The following is a 27,952-nucleotide window of genomic DNA, read 5'->3' on the forward strand; positions in this document are numbered from 1 at the left end:
CTGTATGACCTCCCTACAACGCCTGGGCATGCTCCTGATGAGGTGGCGGATGGTCTCCTGAGGGATCTCCTCCCAGACCTGGACTAAAGCATCCGCCAACTCCTGGACAGTCTGTGGTGCAACGTGACGTTGGTGGATGGAGCGAGACATGATGTCCCAGATGTGCTCAATTGGATTCCGGTCTGGGGAACGGGCGGGCCAGTCCATAGCATCAATGCCTTCCTCTTGCAGGAACTGCTGACACACTCCAGCCACATGAGGTCTAGCATTGTCTTGCATTAGGAGGAACCCAGGGCCAACCGCACCAGCATATGGTCTCACAAGAGGTCTGAGGATCTCATCTCGGTACCTAATGGCAGTCAGGCTACCTCTGGCGAGCACATGGAGGGCTGTGCGGCCCCCCAAAGAAATGCCACCCCACACCATGACTGACCTACCGCCAAACCGGTCATGCTGGAGGATGTTGCAGGCAGCAGAACGTTCTCCACGACGTCTCCAGACTCTGTCACGTCTGTCACGTGCTCAGTGTGAACCTGCTTTCATCTGTGAAAAGCACAGGGCGCCAGTGGCGAATTTGCCAATTTTGGTGTTCTCTGGCAAATGCCAAACGTCCTGCACAGTGTTGGGCTGTAAGCACAACCCCCACCTGTGGACGTCGGGTCCTCATACCACCCTCATGGAGTCTGTTTCTGACCGTTTGAGCAGACACATGCACATTTGTGGCCTGCTGGAGGTCATTTTGCAGGGCTCTGGCAGTGCTTCTCCTGCTCCTCCTTGCACAAAGGGTGAGGTAGCGGTCCTGCTGCTGGGTTGTTGCCCTCCTACGGCCTCCTCCACGTCTCCTGATGTACTGGCCTGTCTCCTGGTAGCGCCTCCATGCTCTGGACACTACGCTGACAGACACAGCAAACCTTCTTGCCACAGCTCGCATTGATGTGCCATCCTGGATGAGCTGCACTACCTGAGCCACTTGTGTGGGTTGTAGACTCCGTCTCATGCTACCACTAGAGTGAAAGCACCGCCAGCATTCAAAAGTGACCAAAACATCAGCCAGGAAGCATAGGAACTGAGAAGTGGTCTGTGGTCCCCACCTGCAGAACCACTCCTTTATTGGGGGTGTCTTGCTAATTGCCTATAATTTCCACCTGTTGTCTATTCCATTTGCACAACAGCATGTGAAATTTATTGTCAGTCAGTGTTGCTTCCTAAGTGGACAGTTTGATTTCACAGAAGTGTGATTGACTTGGAGTTACATTGTGTTGTTTAAGTGTTCCCTTTATTTTTTTGAGCAGTGTATAAAGCCGCATACAAACAGGGTCTCTTTTTTGCTTTCTTGAGTAAGGCAGATCCAAAATGCTGGTGTTTTAGCCTAGCTCAGTGCTTTCTGTGGCGATGGGGCGGCCAGCAGAAAACAGTGTAGGGGTTGGTAATGTTCTCTAGTTGCGCCGTGATTGGCTCAGTGTTCTGTCACTCATGGGGACACTAGTCACCGCAAAATCTACTGTACAAGGAGAGCTCGAAAATTCAAGCCCCTTGGGCGCTGCCATAGAGTTACATTAGACGTGCCCATCCAAGTAGGGTCAAGGTCATTGGCAAGAGAATAAATTCAAATCACGTTATATCTACCGTAGCTTTGATTGGACTGATCATGTCAACATCATACTTTCAAAATCTTAGCTAGCAAGAAAGCTGTCTTCATCATGAATCAAGTCGACAATCTACTGGCAAATCCTTTTCAATTCTTGTCATATGAAGAGAAATTATGAAAATAGATGACAGATAAAGCGTATCGGTGCTCATTGGCCATTGGACATAAACATTACACAACAAGTTGGAAATCTCAAATTCAACAATGAGTGATTTTGAAGGAATCAGTGGCTAACTGCAACCACTAGCCTGCTATTCAGTGGAGTGGGTGTGTGGTCCAACTCTATGTTTAAGGGTCTCTTTTCCAAGCTTAAATGCATAAACATTCAACATTGGTAATGATATGTATACTGTAGCTAAGAAAGTAATACTCAGTGTATGTTGTGAAGTAAGCTGTTAGTAGCCCATGTGCCTCACCCTAATAATTTGGTCCTTTTTCCCCTCATAATTCAGCCTACTGTTCTGAATTGGTATACAGGAAGTTTTACTGTAAGAACGGCCCATGTTCTGTATTCTGGCACTGTACATTTCAAAAGTGCTGAACAAATAGTTATATTGACTCCGTACGTCCTAGCTCTCTCATTAGTGACTTAATCTAAATTACAGATTGCCTCTTATCCGCTCGTCATCCCCTTATTCCATAGTTTGTACATCTCAATTGTCAGTAGAAACCACATTTGTTTAAGCAAGTCAGCCATATCCGCTTTGTTTTTTTAAAGGTAGTAAATGAGGCTGAATGAACTGTTTCGCTGTCAGACAAGGCTCCTCTTATAGCCAGGTGTAGCAGTGGTAAGGTGTTGGGCCTGCTGTTGGGACTCTGCTGTTGGGACAGCTTTATGTCGGCCCTAACAGTTTGTGGGCACCGTTTGACACCCTTAGAGTACAATGAATGTATTGTTTAGGGTTGTGTTGTGTAGTGGCTTTGCTGACATGCATTTAAAACATTTTTTGCCCCACCAAGATTTACAGTGCATTCGGAAAATATTTAGACCCTTTGACTTTTTCCACATTTTGTTACGTTACAGCTTTATTCTAAAATGGATTAAATGATCCCCCCCCCCCCGTCAATCTTCCCACACTACCCCACAATGACAAAACCAAAATATATTTTTTGACATTTTGCTAATTTATATTAGATTATTTTTTTTAAATATAACATTTACATAAGTATTCAGACCCTTTACTCAGTACTTAATTGAAGCACCTTTGGCAGAGAATACAGCCTCGAGTCTTCTTGGGTATGACGCTACAAGTTTGGCACACCTGTATTTGGGGAGTTTCTCCCATTCTTCTCTGCAGATTCTCTCAAGCTCTGTCTGGTTGGATGGGGAGCTTTGCGGCATAGCTATTTTCAGGTGTCTCCAGAGACGTTTGATTGGGTTCAGGCTCTGGCTGGGCCACTCAAGGACATTCAGAGACTTGTCCCGAAGCCAACTCTTGCGTTGTCTTGGCTGTGTGCTTAGGGTTGTTGTCCTGTTGCAAGGTGAACCTTTGCCCCAGCCTGAGGTCCTGAACACTCTGGAGCAAGTTTTCATCATGGATCTCTCTGTACTTTGCTCCATTCTTTGCCTCGATCCTGACTAGTCCATGCCGCTGAAAAACATCCTCACAACATGATGCTGCCTCCACCATGTTTCACCGTAGTGATGGTGCCAGATTTCCTCCAGACGTGATGCTTGGCATTCATTCAAAATAGTTAAATCTTGGTTTCATCAGACCAGAGAATCCTGATTCTCATGGTCTGAGAGTCTTTAGGGGACTTTTGCCAAACTCCAAGTGGGCTGTCATGTGCTTTTTATTGAGGAGTGGCTTTCGTCTGGCCACTCTACCATAAAGGCCTGATTGGTGGTGTTGCAGAGATTGTTGTCCTTCTGGCAGGTTCTCCCATTTCCACAGAGTAACTATAGAGCTCTGGTAGAGTGACCATCGGAATCTTGGTCACCACCCTGACCAAGGCCCTTCTCTCCTGATTGATCAGTTTAGCCAGGCGGCCAGCTCTAGGAAGAGTATTGGTGGTTCCAAACTTCTTCCATTAAGAATGATGGAGGCCCCTGTGTTCTTGGGGACCTTCAATGCTACAGAAATGCTTTGGGACCCTTCCCCAGATCTGTGCCTCGACACAATCCTGTCTCGGAGCTCTACGGACAATTCCTTCGACCCCATGGCTTGGTTTTTGCTCTAACATGAACTGTCAACTGTGGGACCTTATATAGACAGATGTGTGCCTTTCCAAATCATGTCCAATCAATTGAAACATCTCAAGGATGATCAATGGAAACAGGATGCACCTGAGCTCAATCTCGAGTCTCATAGAAAAGGGTCTGAATACTTATGTCGATAAGGTATTTCTGTTTTTAATTTTGTATACATTTTCAAACATTTCTAAAAGCCTGTTTTGCTTTGTCATTATGGGGTCTTGTGTGTGCTGTAGATTGCTGAGGATTTATATTATTTAATACATTTTAGAATAAGGCTGTAACGTAACAAAATGTAGAAAAGTGAAGGGGTACATGCTAAAAATCGCCTCTGACTACAATGATTATGTGATATGATTTTTATTTAAATTAATGTTCACAACATGTAAAACACATTCTGCTTACAAGCATATTAAACATTTTCATAATTCAGATTCAACAATCCCACATTCCTGTACATTCCGTTATATTGTACAAACGGTACATAGACTTAAAACCTATGCATCTATAATCAATCTTTAATATCATCATGTGAATGTTATTATCATCTCTTTGAAATATACTTAAAGTGACATTTTTCAGGCAGAGGGCCAAAGGATGGCTAGGTGGTATGCTTGGGACCACCAACAGCTACAAACATTTTCCAAAGTGACAATCCTAATCTATCACCAAAAACAAAAACAGGGCATCACAGGAATAGAGAAAAATGCATGTTATGTCTAGATCTTTCTCCGTCCATTGAGATTATTCCCACAAGCCAGCAGAGCCTCACTTCTGAAACTGGGCTCCAAAAATGTCCTCATGGTACCTCTTCTGGATCTGCAAATAAAGAAACAAGCATTGTAAAATACTGTCCACCTACTACAGCATTGGAACTAGATTAAGAGGCATCATGGCATTCATATTAATGATTGAGAGGAAAGTGAACCAACCTTTAGTTGGGCCAGGTATTCTCCTGCCTGGGTGAGGGTGATGCCAAGCTGGCTGCTCAGAATCTCCTGTACTGCTAGAGTAACTCCCTGGGCCATGTTCACACCACCACACACATAGAAGTGGCCCTCCTTCTGGTGCAACACATTCAGCACCTCCTCTGCCATCCTCTCCCTCAGGACATCCTGGACATAGACCTGCTCACACACAGAGGCCAAAAGTTAGGAATAGGCGGCACAGTACAGGGAAATAGGAAACATTTAAAGCTTCAATCTTCCATTGAATCTCAAGCCAATCTGATTCAATCAAGCTTTTCAAACGCTCACTCAGTACATGCTTTGTTTCAAAATGATGCAACAGTACCTTTGGGTGACCTGGCTGGCGGGAATATGCGGAGGTAACACTCTTCAGGACCCCTCGCCTTCTCATCTCCAGTGTCTCCTCTTTGTATAAATGGTCAGTCTCCGAACTCTGGCAGCCAAACACCAGGCTCATAGGACTTCCAGAGAACTCTGTCAAGACAAAACCATAGCCCTTAAGGTCAGAGAGCTTGTATCAACAGACACACAGACAGGCACACAGACAGGCACACAGACAGGCACACAGACAGGCACACAGACAGGCACACACTACCTGGGTGTTTCATGTCGTGTAGCCGGTGTTGCCAGAAGCTTCGGAAGGGCGCGATGCCACTGCCAGCCCCCACCAGAATGACTGGAGTGCTGGGCTCTGCTGGGAGGTGGAACCCACCTGAACTGTAAACAGTAACACATAATCAGTTAGCTTCACTTTAAATAAAATCTCAATAAATTTTACTGGGGATAGGCCACAACCTAGCATTTTGTGCAATTGAAGAGTGTACCAGCCTACTGACATACAGTATGTTACAATATGTTCTATACCTGTAGATAAAACATGGTACCAGGTCTCCTTTCTTAATGGTATCCAGCCAGGTGCTGCAGACCCCGTGGTGAAGAGGACCCTGTCCATCTAGTGTAAGACCATTACAGAAAAATACAGTACAGTTACTTTCCCAGCCAAGAGATAGCAGTTCAAATTCCTTTCAAAGCATTTGATAACTGCTCTATTGTCATTTCTAAGTTGATTTTCCCTGTCCTGTACCTTGGAAGAGAGTGTTTACTGAATGTAAAAAAATATAAAATCTACTGTACCTTGTGTGTGATAGTTGAGCACTGTCAGAGTGAGATGTAGCTCGTTGGGGTGGAGCTGAGGGGAGGAGCTGATGGAGTAGAGGCGGGGCTTGAGCAGAGGCAGCTGGCTGAGGAGGAAAGCTGCAGAGGGTTCTAAAGACGGGAACTCCTCCAGGACTTCCAGGAAGTTGGGAACACGGAACATCTTCCAGGTCGTGTACTCCTTAGAGTCCTGATGGCAAATGAAGACAGAAGCTAAATAACTTGCAAAATATCAGTTGATATTATTTTTTGGTAAGAGCATAGGCTTACAGAGTTCTATGTATGAAATAGTGCTACAGGAACCAATGATTTTTACATTTTCTTCAATTCAATACAATTCCAATAGGTGGTACGTCAAAACCTCTTCTTTCATGATATATTTAATTTTTATTTCAAAGACAATAATGAACACTAGTCCTGGAGACAAACAGAAGTTACCTTGGCCAAGGTCAGTAGACGCTGGCGGTGCCCGTCCTGTTTCGCCAACTGAGAGAGCTTGTGGAGGAGGTTTTGACAGGGGGGCGTGGTCACATCCAGGAAGTAGGTGAGTGCCTGAGACAAAGGGCATGCTGGGATGCGTCCGACAGTCTGCCAGTTTTTCTCATCATCTTTTGGGAAATAGAAATGCAGAGTAATTTTAATAGCGGAAATTTTTCGAAGACATGTCTTCCTCACAAAAATCTGATTTTACCGTGGTTAACTCAATCAGCACCATTATTAATGAATAGTGTTGTACCTCGGCAGGTGTCAGAACGGTATTCCAGTCGTAGGTACTGGTTGGTTTGGGGTGGTTGGGGAAGGAACTTTAGGATGCCAGCCACCAGTTGAGGGAGATTCCCTGGGAAAACACCAACATGGTCTCCTGGAGCAAAGTTCATGACCTCTGCACTTCTCTCCCTCTCCAACTCCACCAAAATGGTGGACCGGCTAGAAACAAGAATGACAATGCTGAATTAAACCCTGTCAAAATTGAGTCCTGTCAAAAACATTGAAAGAATTGCAATAATAACATGCTAGATGACAAGAACTGAACCTTGAATGGGGGCTCTGTAGATTATGTTTGCTCTTCAGTTTCATAGGGAAGACAGTTTTAGAGTGAATGGCTGAAAGTGCTGTGAAAGAGAGGACAATGAAAATCATCACATACAACTGGCTGACTGAAATACAAGACTAGTTTATAATGGTTTATAGTGCTACACCAGTCCCTTGTCAAATGTCCATCCCCTGGTCCATGTGTAGTACCTGTGATGCGGTCCTGGGGGCAGCTCTCCAGTGCTACGCGGTATCTCAGTGGGTCCCAGGCCTCGAAGAATCGCTCTGCCCCAGGGAGCTGCAGACTCAGCTGTCCCTGGATGTTGAACTCCTTATAAGCATCCTGGAAGCAGAGAAAGGGTCCTTAGGCTCAATGATTCAAAACACTACGTAGATCAATATGATATGCAAATGCTTATGAGAGTAAATATCATAACAGGTATATTTTGTAATGATACTACTGTAGTAGACATACCAGGAGTATGTTAATATGTATGCTATAAAATATACTGCAAACAGGATCATCGACACGTAGCTAAGATCCACTTAAGAGAGTGACATCCTCCCTTGTCCGCCTACCTTGAGAGCGGTGAGAGCCCAGGAAGAGAAGGCCTCCTCCTGTCCGTTCAGTTCATCCCCCTCTCCAGTGGGCGTCACCCGCTCTGCCCCCAGCTCCTCCAGCTTGGCATCCACGGCATGGGCGAATGCACAGAACTGTGGGTACATCCTCGAGCCCAGCCCAAACACACAGTACCTGGGGGAGGAGAGAGGAGATAAGACCAGTTTCAAAACTAAAGAGATGTCTCTGAAACTGTAGTCAAGCTGCAACTTCAACAAATGAGTACATCTTAAAGATATGTACGGTGCCTTCGGAAAGTATTCAGACCCCTTGACTTTTTCCACATTTTGTTAGGTTACAGCCCTATTCTAAAATGGATTCAATTGTTGTTGTTTTTCCTTTATCTACACACAATACTCCATAATGACAAAGCAAAAACTGTTTATTTTTTTGTGATAATTTATAAAAAATAAAAAAACAGAATTATCACATTTACATAAGTATTCAGACCCTTTACTCAGTACTTTGTTGAAGCACCTTTGGCAGCAATTACAACCTTGAGTCTTCTTGGGTATGACACTACAAGCTTGGCACACCTGTATTTGGGGAGTTTCTCCCATTCTTCTCTGTAGATCCTCCCAAGCTCTGTCAGGTTGGATGGGGAGTGTGGCTGCATAGCTGTTTTCAGGTCTCTCCAGAGATGTTCGGGCTCTGGCTGGGCCACTCAAGGACATTCAGAGACTTGTCCCGAAGCCAGTCCTGCGTTGTCTTGGCTGTGTGCTTAGGGTTGTTGTACTGTTGGAAGGTGAATCTTTTCCCTAGTCTGAGGTCTTGAGCGCTCTGGAGCAGGTTTTCATCAAGGATCTCTCTGTTCTTTGCTCTGTTCATCTTTCCCTCGATCCTGACTAGTCTCCCAGTCTCTGCCGCTGAAAAACACCCCTACAGCATGATGCTGCCACCACCATGCTTCACCGTAGGAATGGTGCCAGGTTTCCTTCAGACGTGACGCTTGGCATTCAGGCCAAAGAGTTGAATTTTGGTTTCATCAGACCAGATAATCTTGTTTCTCATGGTCTGAGAGTCTTTAGCTGCCTTTTGGCTGCAGAGGTGGTTGTCCTTCTGTAAGGTTCTCCCATCTCCACAGAGGAATTGTAGAGCTCTGTCAGAGTGATCATCGGGTTCTTGGTCACCACCCTGACCAAGGTCCTTCTCCCCTGATTGCTCAGTTCAGCCGGGCGGCCAGCTCTAGGAAGAGTATTTGTGGTTCCAAACTTCTTCCATTTAAGAATGATAGAGGCCCTTGTGTTCTTGGGGACCTTCAATGCTGCCGAAATGTTTTGGTCCCCTTCCCCAGAACTGTGCCTCGACACAATCCTGTCTCGGAGCTCTACGGACAATTCCTCCGACCTCATGGCTTGGTTTTTGCTCTGACATGCACTGTCAACTCTGGGACCTTATATAGACAAGTGTGTGCCTTTTCAAATCATGTCCAAACAATTGATTTTACTACAGGTGGACTACAAGGATGATCAATGGAAACAGGATGCACCTAAGCTCAATTTCAAGTCTCATAACAAAGGGTCTGAATACTTATGTAAATAAGTTATTTCTGCATTTATTTTTTTGTTGTTGCAAAAAAGTTTTCAAACCTGTTTTTGCTTAGTCATTATTTGCTATTGTACGTAGATTGCTGAGGATAAAAAAATAAAAAAATAATTCAGAATAAGGCTAGAACGTAACAAAATGTGGAAAAAGTCAAGGGGGTCTGCTTCGGAAGGCACTCTACATGTACAGCCCAATACGGAGAGGACAATGCAGAGAGAAATGCTTGAGATACTACTTACCTTAACTTGTTCCTGAGATACTGCAAGGAGAAAAGCTGTTTCTTAAAACTCTAGAGAAAGAAATATTAACATGTTGAATATTGAGACATTACATTTTATAAATGTGGGGGAAAATACTTTTGTTAATATCTTCAAAATACCGAAACACAAAAACACACCTCTCCATTTCCAGGGGAGTCTCCATTCCCAAAGGTGCTAGTTACCACAACCAGAAGGCTCTCCTGTTCCATGTCACTGAAGTTATAGTCCTCCATACAGAGCAACTTTAAAGATATACAGAGCAGCTTTAGTTAACTTTGTAAACATTCTGGGCAATTTTGAGGACATTACTGACTTAAGACATCAACAGATTGTACATTATTGTACATTATACAAGCATTATACATTATACAAGCACATCTACTTGCTAACTCCCCGTTACGTGTTCTGTAAATTAACTCTTACTGAGCTCAATATAGTCCTCACATACATATAGATTCCAATTAAACTAGAGTTTTACATTTATTCACAGTGGTTAAAACACACAAATGCCCTGAAGGACATTAGCCTGAGGCAGTAGGCCCTCTATCAGCCTTTATAGAGATGAGATAGATCTCCTACCCTGGAGTTGAAGGCACAGTTTAGCATGGAGTTCAGTCTCTGGGCCAATGTCTGTGATTTCCCTGTTTCAGTAGCATACAGGACAGTGCAACGCACCCTGTTAGCCAGCACTTTGCTCATGAGGGTTGAAGAAAAGAGCGCCGCCCTATAGGAAGGAACCAGACATGAATGATAATACTTTGTAATGCATTATGAGCATGGCTTAGCTCAACCTCAACCATTATATGTATTTATAGTGGCTGGCGAAAGTTTTCACCCCCCTTGGCATTTTTCCTTTTTTGTTGCCTTACAACCTGGAATTAAAATAGATTTTTGGGGGGTTTGTATCATTTGATTTACACAACATGCCTACCACTTTGAAGATACAAAATATTTTCTATTGTCAAACAAACAAGAAATAAGTCAATACTTTGTAGAGCCACCTTTTGCAGCACTTACAGCTGCAAGTCTCTTGGGGTATGTCTCTATCAGCTTGGCACATCTAGCCACTGGAATTTTGGCCCATTCTTCAAGGAAAAACTGCTCCAGCTTCTTCAAGTTGGATGGGTTCCGCTGGTGTACAGCAATCTTTAAATCATACCACAGCTTTTCAATTGGATTGAGGTCTGGGCTTTGACTGGGCCATTCCAAGACATTTAAATGTTTCCCCTTAAACCACTCGAGTGTTGCTTTAGCAGTGTGCTTAGGGTCATTGTCCTGCTGGAAGGTGAACCTCCATCCCAGTCTCAAATCTCTGGAAGACTGAAACAGGTTTCCCTCAAGAATTTCCCTGTATTTAGCACCATCCATCATTCCTTCAATTCTGACCAATATCCCAGTCCCTGCCGATGAAAAACATCCCCACAGCATGATGCTGCCACCACCATGGGTTTGTGCCAGACATAGTGTTTTCCTTGATGGCCAAAAAGCTCATTTTCAAGTTCATCTGACCAGAGTACCTTCTTCTATATGTGTGGGGATTCTCCCACATGCCTTTTGGTGAACACCAAACGTGTTTGCTTATTTCTTTCTTTAAGCAATGGCTTTTTTCTGGCCACTCTTCCATAAAGCCCAGCTCTGTGGAGTGTACGGCTTAAAGTGGTCCTATAGACAGATACTCCAATCTCCGCTGTGGAGCTTTGCAGCTCCTTCAGGGTTATCTTTGGTCTCTTTGTTGCCTCTCTGATTAATGCCCTCCTTGCCTGGTCCGTGAGTTTTGATGGGCGGCCCTCTCTTGACAGGTTTGTTGTGGTGCCATATTCTTTCCATTTTTTAATAATGGATTTAATGGTGCTCCATGTGATGTTCAAAGTTGCTGATATTTTTTTATAACCCAACCCTGATCTGTACTTCTCCACAATATTGTCCCTGACCTGAGTGCCGCGGTCTTCATGGTGCCACTTGCTTGGTGGTGCCGCTTGCTTAGTTGTGTTGCAGACTATGGGGCCTTTTAGAACAGGTGTATATATACTGAGATCATCTGACAGTTCATGTGACAATTAGATTACACACAGGTGGATTTTGGTTGGACCAGATGTTATTTAGGGGCTTCATAGCAAGGGGGGGGGGGGGGGGGGGGGATACATATGCATGCACCACTTTTCATTTATTTATTTTTTAAATTTTTGAAAAAGTTATTTTTTCATTTCACCAATTTGGACTATTTTGTGTATGTCCATTACATGAAATCCAAATAAAAATCAATAGAAATCACAGGGTGCAATGCAACAAAATAGGAAAAATGCCAAGGGGGATGAATACTTTTGCAAGGCACTGTATAGCTATGTCAATGATATGATTAGGACTGCATTATAATTTATAACTCATGAATATGTTTATAAATCATTACAGATATGGGTGTCATAGTCCCTGGAAGGTTACCTGGCCACCGCTTTGAAGCTGATCTGTTGCTTCTTCAGGCACATCTCTCCATTTCTCCAGACATGGGTCGTCCAGGGGTCAGGCTTCAAACAACAACAGCAACAACAACAGTCACATACGATCATATAGCAACTGCCCTGTAATTCTGTAAGGTGGACCTTAACCAGGTGAATTATATAGCCTAGATACTATGCACAATACAGGATGGTGTCTCAGTATCTACCTGGTAGTAGAAGAAGGGAGAGAGGATGTAGTTGACCATCTCCTGGTGGAAGACGGGGGTAAGGGAGCCAGACATGGGAGGAACCAGCCAGGCCCAGTCTGCAGGGCAGCCGCCGCGCAGCCGGAACTCTGTCTCCAAGTGCTTCATGAAGGACTCAGCTGCAGAGTGGTGGTCTGTGATGGTTACCTTGTTCTTCTGCAGCATACAGTAATGAGACAAAAGGAGTGCATTTATCTCAAGGAAAACTCCAGATGATGGCTGAACCATTGTCATTGTAGTGTAGCATCCTCTGGCAAAATATTATGGGATGGAAGCATCTTACTTTAATGCAAGGAAACTTAAATCCGTTTTACGTAATTTCTCCCAGCAAGTTACATGTGCAACCAGAGGGAAAAAAACTCTACACACAGAGACGCGTACAAAGCTCTCCCTCACCCTCCATTGGCAAATCTGACCAGAACTCTATCTTCCTGATTCCTGCTTACAAGCAAAAACTAAAGCAGGGAATACCAGTGACTCGCTCAATACGGAAGTGGTCAGATGACTCAGATGCTAAGCTATAGGACTGTTTTGCTAGCACAGACTGGAATATGTTCCGGGATTCTTCCAATGGCATTGAGGAGTACACCACATCAGTTACTGGCTTTATCAATTAGTGCATTGATGACGTCGTCCCCACAGTGACCATACGTACATAACCCAACCAGAAGCCATGGATTACAGGCAACATCCGCACTGAGCTAAAGGGTAGAGCTGCCGCTTTCGAACCCAGACGCTTAGAAGAAATCCCGCTATGCCCTCCAACAAACCATCAAACAAGCAAAGTGTCAATACAGGAATAAGATTGAATCCTACTACACCGGCTCCGATGCTTGTCGGATGTGGCAGGGCTTGCAAACTATTACGGACCCCAACGGAAAGCACAGCCGTGAGCTGCCCAGTGACACAAGCCTACCAGATGAGCTGAATGACTTCGATTCGCGATTCGAGGCAAGCAACACTGAAGCATTCATGAGAGCAACAGCTGTTCCGGACGTCTTTGTGATCACGCTCTCTGTTGCCGATGTAAGACTTCTAAAAAGGTCAACATTCACAAGGCCGCAGGGCCAGACGGATTACCAGGACGTGTACTCCCAGCATGCGTTAAACCAGCTGGTAAGTGTCTTCACTGACATTTTCAACCTGTCCCTGACCGAGTCTGTAATACCAACATGTTTCAAACAGACCACCAGTCTTTGTGCCCAAGAACACCAAGGTAACCAGCCTAAATGACTACTGACCCGTAGCACTCACGTCTGTAGTCATGAAGTGCTTTGAAAGGCTGGTCATGGCTCACCTCAACACCATTATCCCAGAAACCCTAGACCCACTCCAATTTGCATACTGCCCCAACAGATCCACAGATGACACAATCTCTATTGCACTTCACACTGCCCTTTCCCACCTGGACAAAAGGAAGACCTACGTGAGAATGCTATTCATTGACTACAGCTCAGTGTTCAATACAATAGTGCCCTCAAAGCTCATCACTAAGCTAAGGACCCTGGGTCTAAACACTTCCCTTTGCAACTGGATCCTGGACTTCCTGATGGGCTGCCCCCAGGTGGTAAGTGTAGGTAACAACACATCTGCCACACTGATCCTCAACCCGGGGGCCCCTCAGGGGTGCGTACTCAGTCCCCTCCTGTTCTCCCTGTTCACCCTTGACTGCATGGCCAAGCACGACTCCAAAGCCATCATTAAGTTTGCTGACGACACAACAGTAGGCCTGAACACCGACAATGATGAGACAGGTCAGAGACCTGGCAGTGTGGTGCCAGGATAACAACCTCTCCCTCAACGTGATCAAGACAATGGAGATGATTGTGGACTATAGGAAAAGGAGGGCCGAGCACACCCCATTCTCATAGAGCAGGTTGAGAGCTTCAAGTTCCTTGGTGTCCACATCACCAACGAACTGTCATAGTCCAAACACACCAAGACATTCATGAAGAGGGCACTACAATGCCTATTGCCCCTCAGGAGACTGAAATGATTTGGCATAGGTCCTCAGATCCTCAAAAAGTTCTACAGCTGCACCATCGATAGCATCCTGAATGGTTGCATCACTGCCTGGTATGGCAACTGCTCGGTCTCCGACCGCAAGGCACTACAGAGGGTAGTGCGTATGGCCCAGTACATCACTGAGGCCAAGCTTCCTGCCATCCAGGACCTCTATACCAGGCGGTGTCAAAGGAAGGTCCTAAACATTTCCAAAGACTCCAGCCACTCTAGTCGTAAAATGTTCTCTCTGCTACCACACGGCAAGCGGTACCGGAGCGCAAAGTCTAGGTCCAAACTGCTTCTTAACAGCTTCTACCCCAAGCCATAAGACTCCTGAACAGATAACCAAATGGCAACCCAGACTATTTGCATTGACCCCCCCATTTTTACGCTGCTGCTACTCTCTGTTTAATTATCTATGCATAGTCACTTTACCTCTACCTACATGTACATATTACCTCAATTACCTCAACTAACCTGTGCCCCCGCACTTTAACTCTGTACCGGTACCCCCTGTATATTGCCTCACTACTGTTATTTTAGTGTTGCTCTTTAATTATTTGTTATTTTTCTATTTTTGTCTTTTTTTCATTTTTATTTGTATTTATTTATTGTTTACTTCAGTTTATTTAGGAAATACTTTCTTAACATGTATTTATTTCTTAAAACTGCATTGTTGTTTAAGGGCTTGTAAGTAAGCGTTTCACTGTAAGGTCTACACCTGTTGTATTCGGCACATGTGACAAATAAAAATGGATTTGATTTGATTAGAAAATTGTAGATATTTTAAAAAAAATTAACTAAACAACAGCAACAACAAGAACATAACTTGGGATTTATACTGGGAATAACATCATTCAAAAGGCACTCGTACATCTGAGCTATCTTTTTTGCAGGCAGGAGCATGGTAACAGTTGAATAAGATGAGAAAAAAGAATAACATGCCTTTGAATTGGCCCTGTATATGTGAAGGTTACCTGGAAACTGTATATGACTGCAACATTGATGGTCACCAAGGCCTGGTCCTTCCACAGTGAGGACAGCTTGTGTGTCTCCAGGCCCATCCTGCGACCCACTTCCTGTACGGACAGGAAGCCAAAAGATTCTCATCCATTGCATCATTGTCAAGTCAGCCAGAATTGTGTTGCAGAGGCGTGAAACAAGAAAACATTTTTAAACAGAAAATTATATTTTTGGTTATTGCTGATGAGGTTACCTCCTCCATTTCAAAACATTTGCTAATCGTGCTGAGCACGACCCTGTGCTGTAGCCATGGTGATTACCTATGAAAGTGAGTCTTACCTCCAAGATGTTATAACGCTGATAGTCACAGAAATCCCTCACGCCAATCTCAGTGCCCATGTACCAGCCATTAAAGGGACAGGCTGGGAATTCAAGTCCACCAATCTCCATCAGCATGTTGGACACCGCAGGCAGAGCATACCACTTCAGTCCTAGGTCTTGGAACCACTTATGCCTAATGACGAAAGATCAACACAATATATTTGCTAATAATATATAAAAGAGGATGCCCAAAAACACCACCACTAGGATAGATGTGGTTAGTTTCTGTAGTGAATCATTCTGTCCTCAATGTGACATCTTTTTCATACACAATGAGTTACATAGACACAGTTGTGCTCACTCTACCAAAGGTGCTTGAAACACTTGAATCAATTCAGTATTGTGTCCAGTGAAACGAATGAAGGACCACTTTGGAGTGGTTAGACATTTAAATAAAAGAAAATGGTACAGGTCATTGGGCCCTCCTAGAGCTGGCTTTGGGAAGCTATTTGGATAAAGGAATGTTGCCTTGCAGACAAGTTCTATAGAGCTCTTCACTCTCTCCCATTCAGCTCCGTTCCTCAAGAGCTCCAGACGGCTGATTTAAAAAAAACTATTTTAGAATTCAAGCTCTTGAGCGACTGTGGGCAATGGTTTGAATTTACCCAGGCAGCTACATAACACATTGACTTAATTAGATAACTACTACTTAAAAACATCACCATGGCTATGGAGGCCTGATGGTCTGAATCCTATGTATCTCTGATGAATGCAATCAATGGCAAATCTAGTATGGAATCAAACGGATTTGCATACACGTGTGTCATAACATAACTGTTATGTAGTGGTATTGTAACCAAGCAACATCTCTTTGCCAATGAAAGTCATTGTATGTAGTGGAATAGCTATGATAACTCTCTGCAGGCTTGACCTTGTATTTGTTCTCAAAAGTGTGTTTAGATAACCATCCAATAGAAACCAAACAAGTCACTCACTGGGGGTGTTCCATGGAAACCTCCAAGATCAGGTGTGGAGGGATTTCATAAAGGTCTGGGTCCTCCCCATTGACCTGTAGGACTAGCGGCAACACATCGAAGAGGCCGTATTGAGGTTTCCATCCAAGCTGGATACAGATCTTTAAGAACACAGGACAAAAGTAACTAACTTTTAAAAATGTATCTTTTCAAATGAACACATACAGTATCTGAGCTCTATCTTAGATGTTTGAGTGGATGTTATTGAAATAGTTGGGGTAGAGAATGGTGGCTAAAGCTACTAGATATAGTACCTTAGTGAATTCTACACTGGATGGGTCTCCCTGGATACTGCCATCAGGCATTTGGTAACCTGCATACTTCAACAACTGGCCGTTCCACACCCGGAAATCATGCCCGTCTTCCTTTCTCTGAGGAAAGACGGTAATCGCAGACCTGAAATAAATAAGACACAAGAAGAAGATCTGTAATAACATGTATGGACAAACTAAAATATTCATGGAAGGACCTTGAAAAACTGTCCCTTAACAAAGTAAATTACCTATACCAGGGTTCCCCAATATGCAGCCCATGGGCAATTTTATTTGTTTTCTATGGAAGAAATGTATAAATAGCCTAATCATTTTTGTTGTTGACATAAAAGTAAAGTAAAGGGTTGAAGGTTCAAGTCAATAAAAAATACAAAATAAAATTATGCCATCTGGTTTGCTTAATATAAGGAAGTTGAAATGATTTATAATTTTACTTTTGATACTTAAGTAAAGTTACATTTTAGTAATTCCATTTACTTCTGATACTTAAGTATATTTGAAACCAAATACTTTTACACAAGTAGTATTTTACTTGGTGACTTTCACTTTTACTTGAGTCATTTTATATCAAGTTATCTTACTTAACTTTTACTCAAGTATGACAATTGAGTACTTTTCCCACCACTGCACTGAGTTGAGAGTTTTCTTTTGAAGAGATTATCTTTACTCGGTGTTTTCCGCCATCTGCCTTATTATCTCATACTTCCAATCCTTTCATGTTTCACGAAGAATGCTGCATTAGTTAGGCAACCTCAGAAAGTAGGGCTGTCGGTCACCTAGGAATAGATTAAATCCGTGCGTCTAAAATGCACGCTATAGCCCGATTTAAATTGAAAGGCAATGTTGCTGTGTTCGCTTAGACTTAATTCACGTTATCGCTGCATATGATGGCTCAATCGAAAATGACCTTTCAATTACAATCGCGCTGTAATGCGGATGTTCCATGCAGCGGATTTAATTTAGCCCCTTTTCTTTCTTGTGCTGTGTTTGTTTACCTTAGGTTTCCTCCATTTGTGGCAAACTGTAAGTGTTCGCACAGAAACTGGAACATATCCTGAGTAGTCTTGCACTTTCTGGCATCAAACAGCTGCAGAACAATCCAAGAAACATGTATCATTAATTAGGTTAACCTACACATAGAACACACGCCCATGTGCATGCATGAAAAACACAAACAAGAATAGATACTGATATTGATACCCAATAGATAATGAGAAACATAAATGTATCTCTTCTGCCTTGTATGTTTTCTTACTTGTAAATTGGACCACTGAATCCTGCCGATGCATCTTGGGGCGTTCCTCCATGCTTGCCGAGCACCAAACGCTAATTCCTCAAAAGTCAATTGATAGGTTCCTGTGGAATCTATCTCCATAGTAATTTCCTCCAATCTGGCGAGGTGGTGTTCAATTTTGGGGCTATGCATTTGGAATTAAATTAGGATATGTGTAAATCATGGAAAACAAACACATAGTACAATATAGAGTGGATAAAACATTTTCCCATTACAAACCTTTTGTAAGGCCCACATAGATGCTTCATAAATGATCTATAAGCAAATTCGTACAATAGGCTATAAAGGCTAACTTGAGTAACTATTTTCCCATACAGTCATAATTTATGAAGCATCTATGAAGGCCTTGTACAATAAAGGGTTTATAAAGGCTCTTAAATGAACGACAGAAAATATAGGCTACAAACTACAAATGCCTATAAGGCATTAAACAATTTTGCAATATTAACCAACAGTGTGTATTTTACAGATTCAGCACTTAGTGGTGTCAGGCAATGGGTTGCACAAATTCGGAATAATAATAATAATTGTCATCGTCTTTAGAGAAGAATTACACTTATTACTTACATTTTGAAGGACTTGTAGTATTGGTTGATTAGGTCGATAGCCTGAGGTAGGATTTCAAGAGTAGCATATTTGGGACCGCGCAGAAGAGCCTTCGGAGTCATGACAGAACCTTCACAAACTTTTGATGTGCATGGTTGGTTCTGCATATGAAATAAAATAAGAACGTTTCAATTCAAAGTCATTGCTTTATTTTATAGTGTTCTATCTTTTATAAAATAGAAAACACTACAATTCAGGCGCAGCTTCATAATTTGAGCAAAAGAGCTAAACAAATAAATTGCGGTACAATACCACGCCACACACAAAGCATCATAAACTGTAAACGCACCTTGACTGCCTGGTGGTGCAGCATGTCTTTGCGACTTGAGCCATCCTTCACGTTACGCACAGGTATCGAAAACGGACACCTGTTGGCTCTCGTTTCCCACTATGTGATGAACATACAGGAAAAACGGGTTAAACTTATGTCGCTTGCTTTTAGCACATTTTCTACATTTATTTCGTCTGTAATCTCAATTCTTACCTTATTTGGTTTAGTCTGGTGAGACATTTTGGTTTCATCATCCTGAAGCAGCTTCATCTTCATAATTGTAAAATAAATGCAGTTCATTATCATATTTGGAAATGTCATTTATCTAAATGATTCAAAATGTAAGTGCTTATAGGTTATTTTACTTTGAGTTAAATAATTTTAAGTTAATTGAGTAACAAACAAATATGAATATTTTGTTTAATTAAAGTGAAAAACCAAATGTTTAAGTTAAAATGTGCTCAATAGCTTTCAGTGTTGTGGCATAAACTCTTAAAAACGTTCGAATTTAAGTTATCTAATAATCCCGGGATTTATTCTTACCTTGAACTCAAGGTGAGATGAGCATCAATTCCTCTCTGAAAACTTTCCTCCTGAGTTCTTTCCATTTATACCTGCCTGTAACGAAACTTGGCCAGGCTTATAGGGACCTGCCCCCGCTGTGTTACAGGCAGGTAGGCTATAACGAATTACAAATAACATTTTTGTGGCCAGCTTGTTTTTGAGGTAGGTCTAATTGAATCTGGCTTGGTTTCAACACATTGTTTGGCAATCCCCATTAGAAATTAAAGACTGTAACAAACAGGTGGGAAAAGTCCCTTTAGAAATACAATATTGCATTCCCACAGATCTGTTGAGGCATTCATTAAATATGCAGTAGATTCATAACCAGACAAGACACAGCAGATAGATGACGGAAATGCTGTGTTTTTGCAATAAATTGCATTTTTGTAAGACATTTCTCACATAATTTCCCGTTTTCTAGTTTTGGATGACAACTGCAAAGCGTAGACATCAAATCAAAATAAAATAAAATGTTAAAATGTTAAAATGTTACAAGCCTTTAACCAACAATGCAGTTCAGGAAATAGAGTTAAGAACGTATTTACTAAATAAACTAAAGGAAAAAGGAAAATAAAAAAGAGCACAGTAAAATATTTAAGAGGGTATATACAGGGGTACCAGTACGGAGTCAACGTGCTGGGGTACAGGCAATGTAAATAGACCACTATGTAACAGAATATAACATCATAAAGAGGGTAAATCCACATAAATTCAATCACTTTTTGAAAGCATCCTTTCATTACATGTTTGCCCTGTAATCAAGCCAGGGATGCAGTCCAGATGTATGGTTGTTTCCTGGAGCATAGGGGAAATAGTGTCATACGCTTGATGTTATGAGAAACAAGACAGCTTCCTGGGTTGCATCACCTACATGTACAAGGTACCAGGAAAGGGAGGGTGTATTTGAGAAAATTATTTTTCCTTCTGATTTGGAGCCAGGCTTGCACAAGGAAGCACTTGGGTGTCAAGTGCTTCTCTCACATTGGTTACTAATTGCCTTACTCAATGTTTAACTATGTGATGTGAGTACATTTTTGGAAAAGAATCAAGGAAGTTGGACAACATCTCATATCCCCATTCCTGAACTCTGAGAGTCATTATGGTACAACCTGTTCACCTGCATTGTCTGGTGTGTGAAGGAAGACAGAGAGCTGGCAAAAAGCTTCCTTCTTATACTGTACAGTCGTCATGCTCCACAGAACAACATAGAGGTGGTATTTTATATATTGAAACTAGCTCAACCCCAATCGGTCTGTCAAAAGTTATTCTCCTCTGAACTGTATTGTACCTAAAAAGTCAAACAAGTTGCACCCAAGTGCCTTTATTTATTTACCACTGTGTGCTCTGTATTGGTGTAATCATACATCTATACCAGTAAATAAAATGGTTGTTAGTGGAATATTCAGGTTTATTGTAAGTTATCTGTAAGTATTGGTTGGCCTAAAAGATGTTACCATTGTACTGTATATTGTCACGACTTCCGCCGAAGTCGGCTCCTCTCCTTGTTCGGGCGGTGTTCGGCGGTCGATGTCACCGGCTTTCTAGCCATCGCCGCTCCATTTTTCATTTTTCCATTTGTTTTGTCTTGTTCCATGCACACCTGGTTTTCATTCCCCAATCACACTACATGTATTTATTCCTCTGTTCCCCCTCATGTCTTTGTGTGTAATTGTTTGTGTTACGTGTCAATTTTGACGCGCTAGACTGGTGTTCGTTTGTTCCGTGTTTTATTCACGAGGTATGTTTATTTGTTTGAACATAATTATTGTGACTGTTTGTGCGTGTTGCACTTTTGCATATTAGCTGGAGGATTCAACGCATTGGCGTCCGTCTGTTGGTTTCTCCTGCCTAAATAAAGTGTGCGCCTGTTCACAACTCTCTGCTCTCCTGCACCTGACTCCGCTCCCAGTACGCACACCATTGACATATATCCACACTTTGTATAGTGTACCCAAGAACTGTTAGGATTCTTATTATAGTTTTGGGATTTAATTCATTTTTATTTGTATTAGTTTAAAATAGTTTTATTTAGTTTCATTTTGATAAAAACATTTGTATTTCATTTTAGTATTTTTTTTGTGTTAGGGACAGAAAGTATCCTATGTGTGGGAGGTTAGGGGGGTGGGGGGGTGGGGGGGGGGGGTGGGGGGTGTCGTCACTTCTTGCCACTGGGGGAAAGTATTAAATAAATAAGGTGATGGGCCAGGACAAAGGTTTGGTTCAATTTAAATTATCAATCAATCAATCCTTATGTGACTCGGATTTAAAAGGATAAGCGCCTAGACTGGTGCAAGAAATATGGTGGAAGGAAACTCTCGTTCATGTTTATACCAATCCAATGCTTTTACATTTTTTTGTAGTAAATGTAAGAAAAATCAAGTACCTTTACCTTAATCTGACAGAAAGAGAGGGGAAAAAACAAATGAAGTTTTGTTTACGCAATATTAAACATGTTGTGTATCCCTGACTACAACAAAAACATTATTAGTTAATAGCCAGCCAGCTTGTGTGTGGGTTCTGGTTTATCTTAAAGAAGGCTCTACGTTCCAGAGAAGTGGGCGTTCAGTTTCTCAAGCTGGATGACAGTTGTTCACAGACGGAGAATATTATCCCCACGAACGCTTGGGATGCAGGGGCAGAAACCAATTCCAGTGCCACAGCTTTGGATAAACAGCCATCCTTGCCTGCTAGAACTGGAGAGGTGACTCTGTAAACATGCCTCCCTTTACCTCTTCCAGGTATTTTCGCAGCCCACACAGGGACTAGGGTCCTGCTGCTCCACGGCTGTACGCTGAGATTTTCTGAATACAAAAGACTCTGCTTCCCTCATCAGTGGCTCCATCTCTGTTGAGCGCAGTACCAGCCACACACATGGGTCCATCAGGCAAGCTGCTGCAGGGGTTGGATTGAAGTTAGTTGCTAGAGGAGTCAGTATGCAGGCGACGCGATCATGTAGTGACTTCAGGAGGACATGTGCCAACTGTTTTGCAACAGTATTTGACTGCAAGTTTGCCTCGAGGTAGAGAAGGTACGGCACCACATCAGACAGCGATTGGCTGTCAGTTTGAAGTTGGTCGGTGTGGATTGCGAACGGCTCAAGCAACTTCACAAGCTGCTCTGACTTGGTCCAATCACGCTAATGATAGTGATGCACAAGCTAGGCCTATTTGAAACATGGCCATCTACTGGCAGCATTTACCCGCCAGATTCAGAAGCTTGAAAACCCATTACAAAAAAAAGCTTAACCTTTTACTGCAGTGGGCTAAATTAGGGTCACACAGTGTTTCTTGGTAGTTTTATGCAAATATACTTTGAAACAAAAGTATACACTTCACACACATGGTTATGGGCTTAGAGAAAGAAGACGCCTGTACCATGTCAGATAGTTGAAATGTATTTATATACACAACATCACAGAAGGCTTAAATATAACAAAACCGTTTGACATAGAAACACCGGTGCTGTGCAAGTAGCCCAATCCAGAGAACTTCATCCTGGTATTTGCGACCGAATCAGCCAGAGAGTGGGAGTGGGTACAACTCAGTCTAGTCCATTGTGCACTGTCCCGGGGTTTGCGACTGTATTGGCCAGAGTGTGGGAGTGGGTAGAATCTCACAGTCCAGTTCGTTGGGAGTGGATAGAGAATAGTTCAGATGGTGCAGACCAGTCCAGGTTTTACTCAAGCCACAAGCTTCCTCGAGCCCTCATGGTGGAGGAGATACTGAAATCAAATAAGCGGAGGAAACCTCCAGTGAATGACATTTCTTGGAATTCTGTTCACTAAATCCCTTAAAAAAAAAAATTGGGATACATAGGTTGAGTGTTTTGAATGTTAGTTGATTGTTCAGATGCTCTTTGAAGGATCCATCCTTCAGTGAAGAGTCGGACTTCTGGAGTCATTGGTTGTCTGGACCTGCTGGGATGACGGGAGACGAGGACGTGCTGCTGCAAGAGCTGGCTGCCCGCCAGGAAGGAGGCGGTCAACAGGGTTTCCACCCCCAAATCCAAGAGCCCTCGGGTACGTCTGATAGTCTCTTTTTATAGGGCTGTAGGAATGGCATTAGCAAATGGCTTTGCAGGTAGTTAATGCAGTGGGAGGTGTCATCAGGAAAGTTTTATTCAATGTCGAACAAAAGTCCATGCAATGAAAAAGTCATCACACGTGATCATGCAGTACAATAGAAATAATCAAGCCCATAGAAAATAGCACACACAATTTTAAATATAGAATAAATATAAAAAGCACATGCAATATTAAATTAAATATTAAAATACTGTACTGTTCACGCCGTGACATAGCCAAGAACTGTCGAAAAGCACCTAGGTCAGGGTTTCCCAACCCTCTTCTCTGGCCCATTTAGACATTTCACATGTTTGTTTTAACCCTAAACTGGCACACCTGATTCAATTAGTCAACTAATCATCAAGTCTTTGACTAATTGAGTCAGGTGTGCCAGTTTAGGGTTAAAACAAACATTTGAAATGTCTTGGGGGGGGACAAAGGAGAAGGTTGGGAAACCCTGACCTAGGTGATATGGCAAACAACATGAACAACAGCCCCATTGATGAACAATAGCCCTATTGTTTCTTCAATCGATCGCCTTCTTTCAGTGGAAACATACTGTACAGTCATGCTCCACAGAACAACGTACAGGTGACATTTTGTTTCCCCTCAACGCCAATCGGTCCAACAAAAGTTCAATGCCTCTGAACATTCAGGGCTATTGTCTCACCGGTCAGGTACCTTCATTACACACCCCTCCGAATGTACGAATTGACTTTTTAAACATTTTGCTGTGTTACAAAGCTGGATTAAAATGGATTTAATTGTCTTTTTTTTGTAAGCGATCTACACAAAATACTAACATTTGTAAAAAATAATCATGAAACATAAATCACTATCTTAGATAAGTATTCAACCCCAGAGTCAATACATGTCAGATTCACTTTTGGCAGTGATTACAGCTGTGAGTCTTTCTGGGTAAGTCTAAGCTTTCCACACCTGGATTGTGCAACATTTGCCCATTATTCTTTTCTAAATTCTTTAAGCTCTATCTAATTGGTGGTTGATCATTGCTAGACAACCATTTGCAGGTCTTGCCGTAGATTTAAGTCAAAACTGTAACTAGGCCACTCAGGAACATTGACAGTCTTCTTGGTAAGCAACTCACGTATAGATTTGGCCTTGTGCTTTGGGTTATTGTCCTGCTGAAAGGTGAATTCATCTCCCAGTGTCTGTTGGAAAGCAGGCAACCAGGTTTCCCTCTAGGATTTTGCCTGTGCTTAGCTCCATTCCATTTGTTTTTTATCCTGAAAAACTCCCCAGTCCTTAACGATTACAAGCATACCCATAACATGATGCAACCACCACTATGCTTGAAAATATGGATTGCAGTGCTCAGTAATGTGTTGTATTGGATTTTCCCCAAACATAACACTTTATATTCAGGACAAAAATGTAATTGCTTTGCCACACTTTTTGCAGTATTACTTTAGTGCCTTTTTGCAAACAGGATGCATGTTTTGGAATATGTTTTATTCTGTACAGGCTTCCTTCTTTTCACTCTGTCAATTATTTTAGTATTGTGGAGTGACTACCATCTTGTTGATCCATCATCAGTTTTTCCTCCTATCATAGCCATTCAACTCTGTAACTGTTTTAAAGTCACCATTGGCCTCATGGTGAAATCCCTGTATCTTTCTAGTGACTGGGTGTATTGATACACCATCCAAAGTGTAATTAATAACTTCATCATGCTCAAAGGGATATTCAATGTCTGTTTTTCTTTTCATTTTGTACTCATCTACCAATAGGTGCCCTTCTTCGCGATGCATTGGAAAACATTCCTGGTCTTTGTGGTTGAATCTGTGTTTGAAATTCACTGCTCAACTGAGGGACCTTACAGATAAGTGTGTGTGTGTGTGTGTGTGTGTGTGTGTGTGTGTGTGTGTGTGTGTGTGTGTGTGTGTGTGTGTGTGTGTGTGTGTGTGTGTGTGTGTGTGTGTGTGTGTGTGTGTGTGTACAGAGATGAGGTAGTCCTTCAAAAATAATGTTCAACACTATTATTAAACAGTCCATGCAACTTATGTGACTTGTTAAGCACCTTTTTACTCATGAACTTATTTAGGCTTGCCATAACAAAGGGGTTGAATACTTATTGACTCAAGACATTCTAGCTTCTCATTTTTTATTAATTTGTAAAAGTTTTGAAAATCATAATTCCACTTTGACATTATGGGGTACTGTGTGTAGGCCAGTGACAAACCTCAATTTAATACATTTTTAATTCAGGCTGTAACACAACAAAATGAGGAAAAAGTCAAAGGGTGATTGAAAGATGAACTTAGGTCCACACTGGTCGGTTGTAGTAATGCTGTAAAGTTGGTTGCCAACCGCCAAATAAAGTCCAAAGAAGAAAAGGAAGCCTGAAGGAAGGAGGGATGACGACTAACGAATTCGGTTTACTGTTTTATCTGTGGATTAATTGTCGGAGTAGAGGACCTTGTGCATTTCAGGTAAAATAGCAACCCTATGTTTATATCCCAGGACAAATTAGCTAGCAACAGCAAGCTAGCTAGCTAAATTGCCATAAATGTTTATATACAGTACATTCGGAAAGTATTCAGACGCCTTGACTTTTTCCACATTTTGTTACGTTACAGCCTTATTCTAAAGAAAATGTATCAGCAAAATCTAGACACAATACCCCATAATGACAAAGTAAAAACAGGTTTTTAGACATTTTTGCTAATTTATAAAAAATTCTTAACAGAAATAGCTTATTTATTCAAACCCTTTGCTATGAGACTCGAAATTGAGCTCAGGTGCATCCTGTTTCCATTGATCATCCTTGAGATGATTCTACAATTTGATTGGAGTCCACCTGTGGTAAATTCAATTGATTGGACATGATTTGGAAAGGCACACACCTGTCTATATAAGGTCCCACAGTTGAAAGTGCATGTCAGAGCAAGAACCAATTGTCTGTAGATCTCCGAGACAGGATAGTGCCGAGGCACAGATCTGGGAAATGGTACCAAAAAATGTTGGCAGCATTGAAGGTCCCCAAGAACACAGAGGCCTCCATCATTCTTAAATGGAAGAAGTTTGGAACCACCAAGACTCTTCCAAGAGCTAGCCGCCCGGCCAAACTGAGCAATCGTGGGAGAAGGGCCTTCGTCAGGTAGGTGACCAAGAACCCGATGGTCACTCTGACAGAGGTCTAGAGTTCCTCTGTGGAGATGGGAGAAGCTTCCAGATGGACAACATTCTCTACAGCACTCTACCAATAAGGCCTTTATGGTAGAGAGGCCAGACGGAAGCCACAACTTAGTAAAAGGCACACGGCAGCCCTCTTGGAGTTTGCCAGAAGGCACCTAAAGACTCAGATCATGAGAAACAAGATTCTCTGGTCTGATGAAACCAAGATTGCGCTCTTTGGCCTGAATGCCAAGCGTCACGCCTGGCACCATCCCTACGGGAAAGCATGCTGGTGGCAGCATCATGCTGTGGGGATGTTTTCAGCGGCAGGGACTGGGAGACTAGTCAGGATCGAGGCAAAGATGAACGGAGAAAAGAACAGAGAGATCCTTGATGAAAACCTGCTCCGGAGTGCTCAGGACCTCAGACAGGGGCAAAGGTTCACCTTCCAACAGGACAACGACACTAAGCACACAGCCAAGACAATGCAGGAGTGGCTTCGGGACACGTCTCTGAATGTCCTTGAGTGGCCCAGCCACTTGAAACTGATCGAACATCTCTGGAGAGACCTGAAAATAGCTGTGCAGCAATGCTCCCCATCCAACCTGACAGAGCTTGAGAGGATCTGCAGAGAGAAATAGGAGAAACTCCCCAAATACAGGTGTGCCAAGTTTGTAGAGTCATACCCAAGAAGACTCAAGGCTGTAATCACTGCCAAAGGAGCTTCAACAAAGTACTGAGTAAAGGGTCTTAATACTTATGTAAATGTGATATTTGCACAAATGTCTAAAAACCCGTTTTTGCTTTGTCATTATAGGGTATCGTGTGTAGTTTTAAGATACTGTTATATCTTAGTATTGTTCACTTGGCCTACATTTAATCGTTTCTTAGAGAAATATGAAAAGCACCCAAACATTAATGTTGATTTTGTGTATTTTACATTTGCTGTACTTTTCGCCGCATTTGTTGATAACGAAATCTGAAACATGAATTCAGTAGCATAAGACTTTTACATTAAAATGTGGGATAGGTGAAACAGAAGAAAAAATAAATACAAGGGATTGAGTGCGAGGACTAACTGGTGTCTCTAAGTGGCCACACACCTCTCCACAGTGTGACCAGTTCCTCAGCACTTTCAATGCACCTTTATGACTCAAAGAAGAGTCTTCAACTATAAAGTTTTTTTTTTTTTGCTCTCCTAGCTGTGCCGTTGAGGAACTAGAGCAAGCACACTTGTAGTTGTTTCGTTTGGAACACAACCCTGCATCACACAATTTCTTTACGCAATCCAAAAATGGTC

General features: G+C 42.5%; 1 protein-coding gene across 2 annotated transcripts; it reads right to left on the bottom strand.

The window, feature by feature from the left end:
* Window positions 1-4,186: 4,186 nt before the first annotated feature.
* On the bottom strand, window positions 4,187-19,520 carry nos2b (nitric oxide synthase 2b, inducible). 2 transcript variants are annotated; one of them, XM_014214976.3, is made up of 26 exons: window positions 19,431-19,520; window positions 19,101-19,157; window positions 18,906-19,004; window positions 18,578-18,717; window positions 17,972-18,134; window positions 17,712-17,803; window positions 16,699-16,840; window positions 16,406-16,545; window positions 15,429-15,603; window positions 15,104-15,205; window positions 12,084-12,278; window positions 11,861-11,943; window positions 10,001-10,145; window positions 9,559-9,663; window positions 9,401-9,450; window positions 7,577-7,751; window positions 7,208-7,340; window positions 6,999-7,077; window positions 6,702-6,892; window positions 6,404-6,573; window positions 5,945-6,155; window positions 5,675-5,762; window positions 5,406-5,527; window positions 5,136-5,284; window positions 4,775-4,969; window positions 4,187-4,661 (listed from the first exon to the last, which is right to left on the bottom strand). In XM_014214976.3, the coding sequence occupies exons 2-26, from the start codon at window positions 19,155-19,157 to the stop codon at window positions 4,611-4,613; spliced, it is 3,252 nt and encodes a 1,083-aa protein (XP_014070451.1). In that variant the 5' UTR covers window positions 19,431-19,520; the 3' UTR covers window positions 4,187-4,610. The 2 variants fall into 2 exon arrangements, with proteins under 2 accessions (XP_014070451.1, XP_014070450.1); XM_014214975.3 differs by lacking the exon at window positions 19,431-19,520 and having other exon boundaries at window positions 19,101-19,208.
* Between the last annotated feature and the right edge of the window lie 8,432 nt (window positions 19,521-27,952).

This window comes from Salmo salar, chromosome 09 (genome assembly GCF_965601325.2).
Source record: "Salmo salar chromosome 09, fSalSal1, whole genome shotgun sequence".
In the NCBI taxonomy this organism is placed as follows: domain Eukaryota; kingdom Metazoa; phylum Chordata; class Actinopteri; order Salmoniformes; family Salmonidae; genus Salmo; species Salmo salar.

What these genes read in the sequence shown, in the direction of transcription:
- nos2b (XM_014214975.3), bottom strand. Translation starts at nt 19,208, where the DNA reads ATGACATTTCCAAATATGATAATGAACTGCATTTATTTTACAATTATG. An exon ending in CAGTCATATACAGTTTCCAG is followed by an intron (nt 12,279 to 15,103) that starts GTAACCTTCACA and finishes TGTATGCTGCAG; the next exon opens with AAGAACAAGGTAACCATCAC. An exon ending in GTACCATGTTTTATCTACAG is followed by an intron (nt 5,528 to 5,674) that starts GTATAGAACATA and finishes TACTGTTTACAG; the next exon opens with TTCAGGTGGGTTCCACCTCC.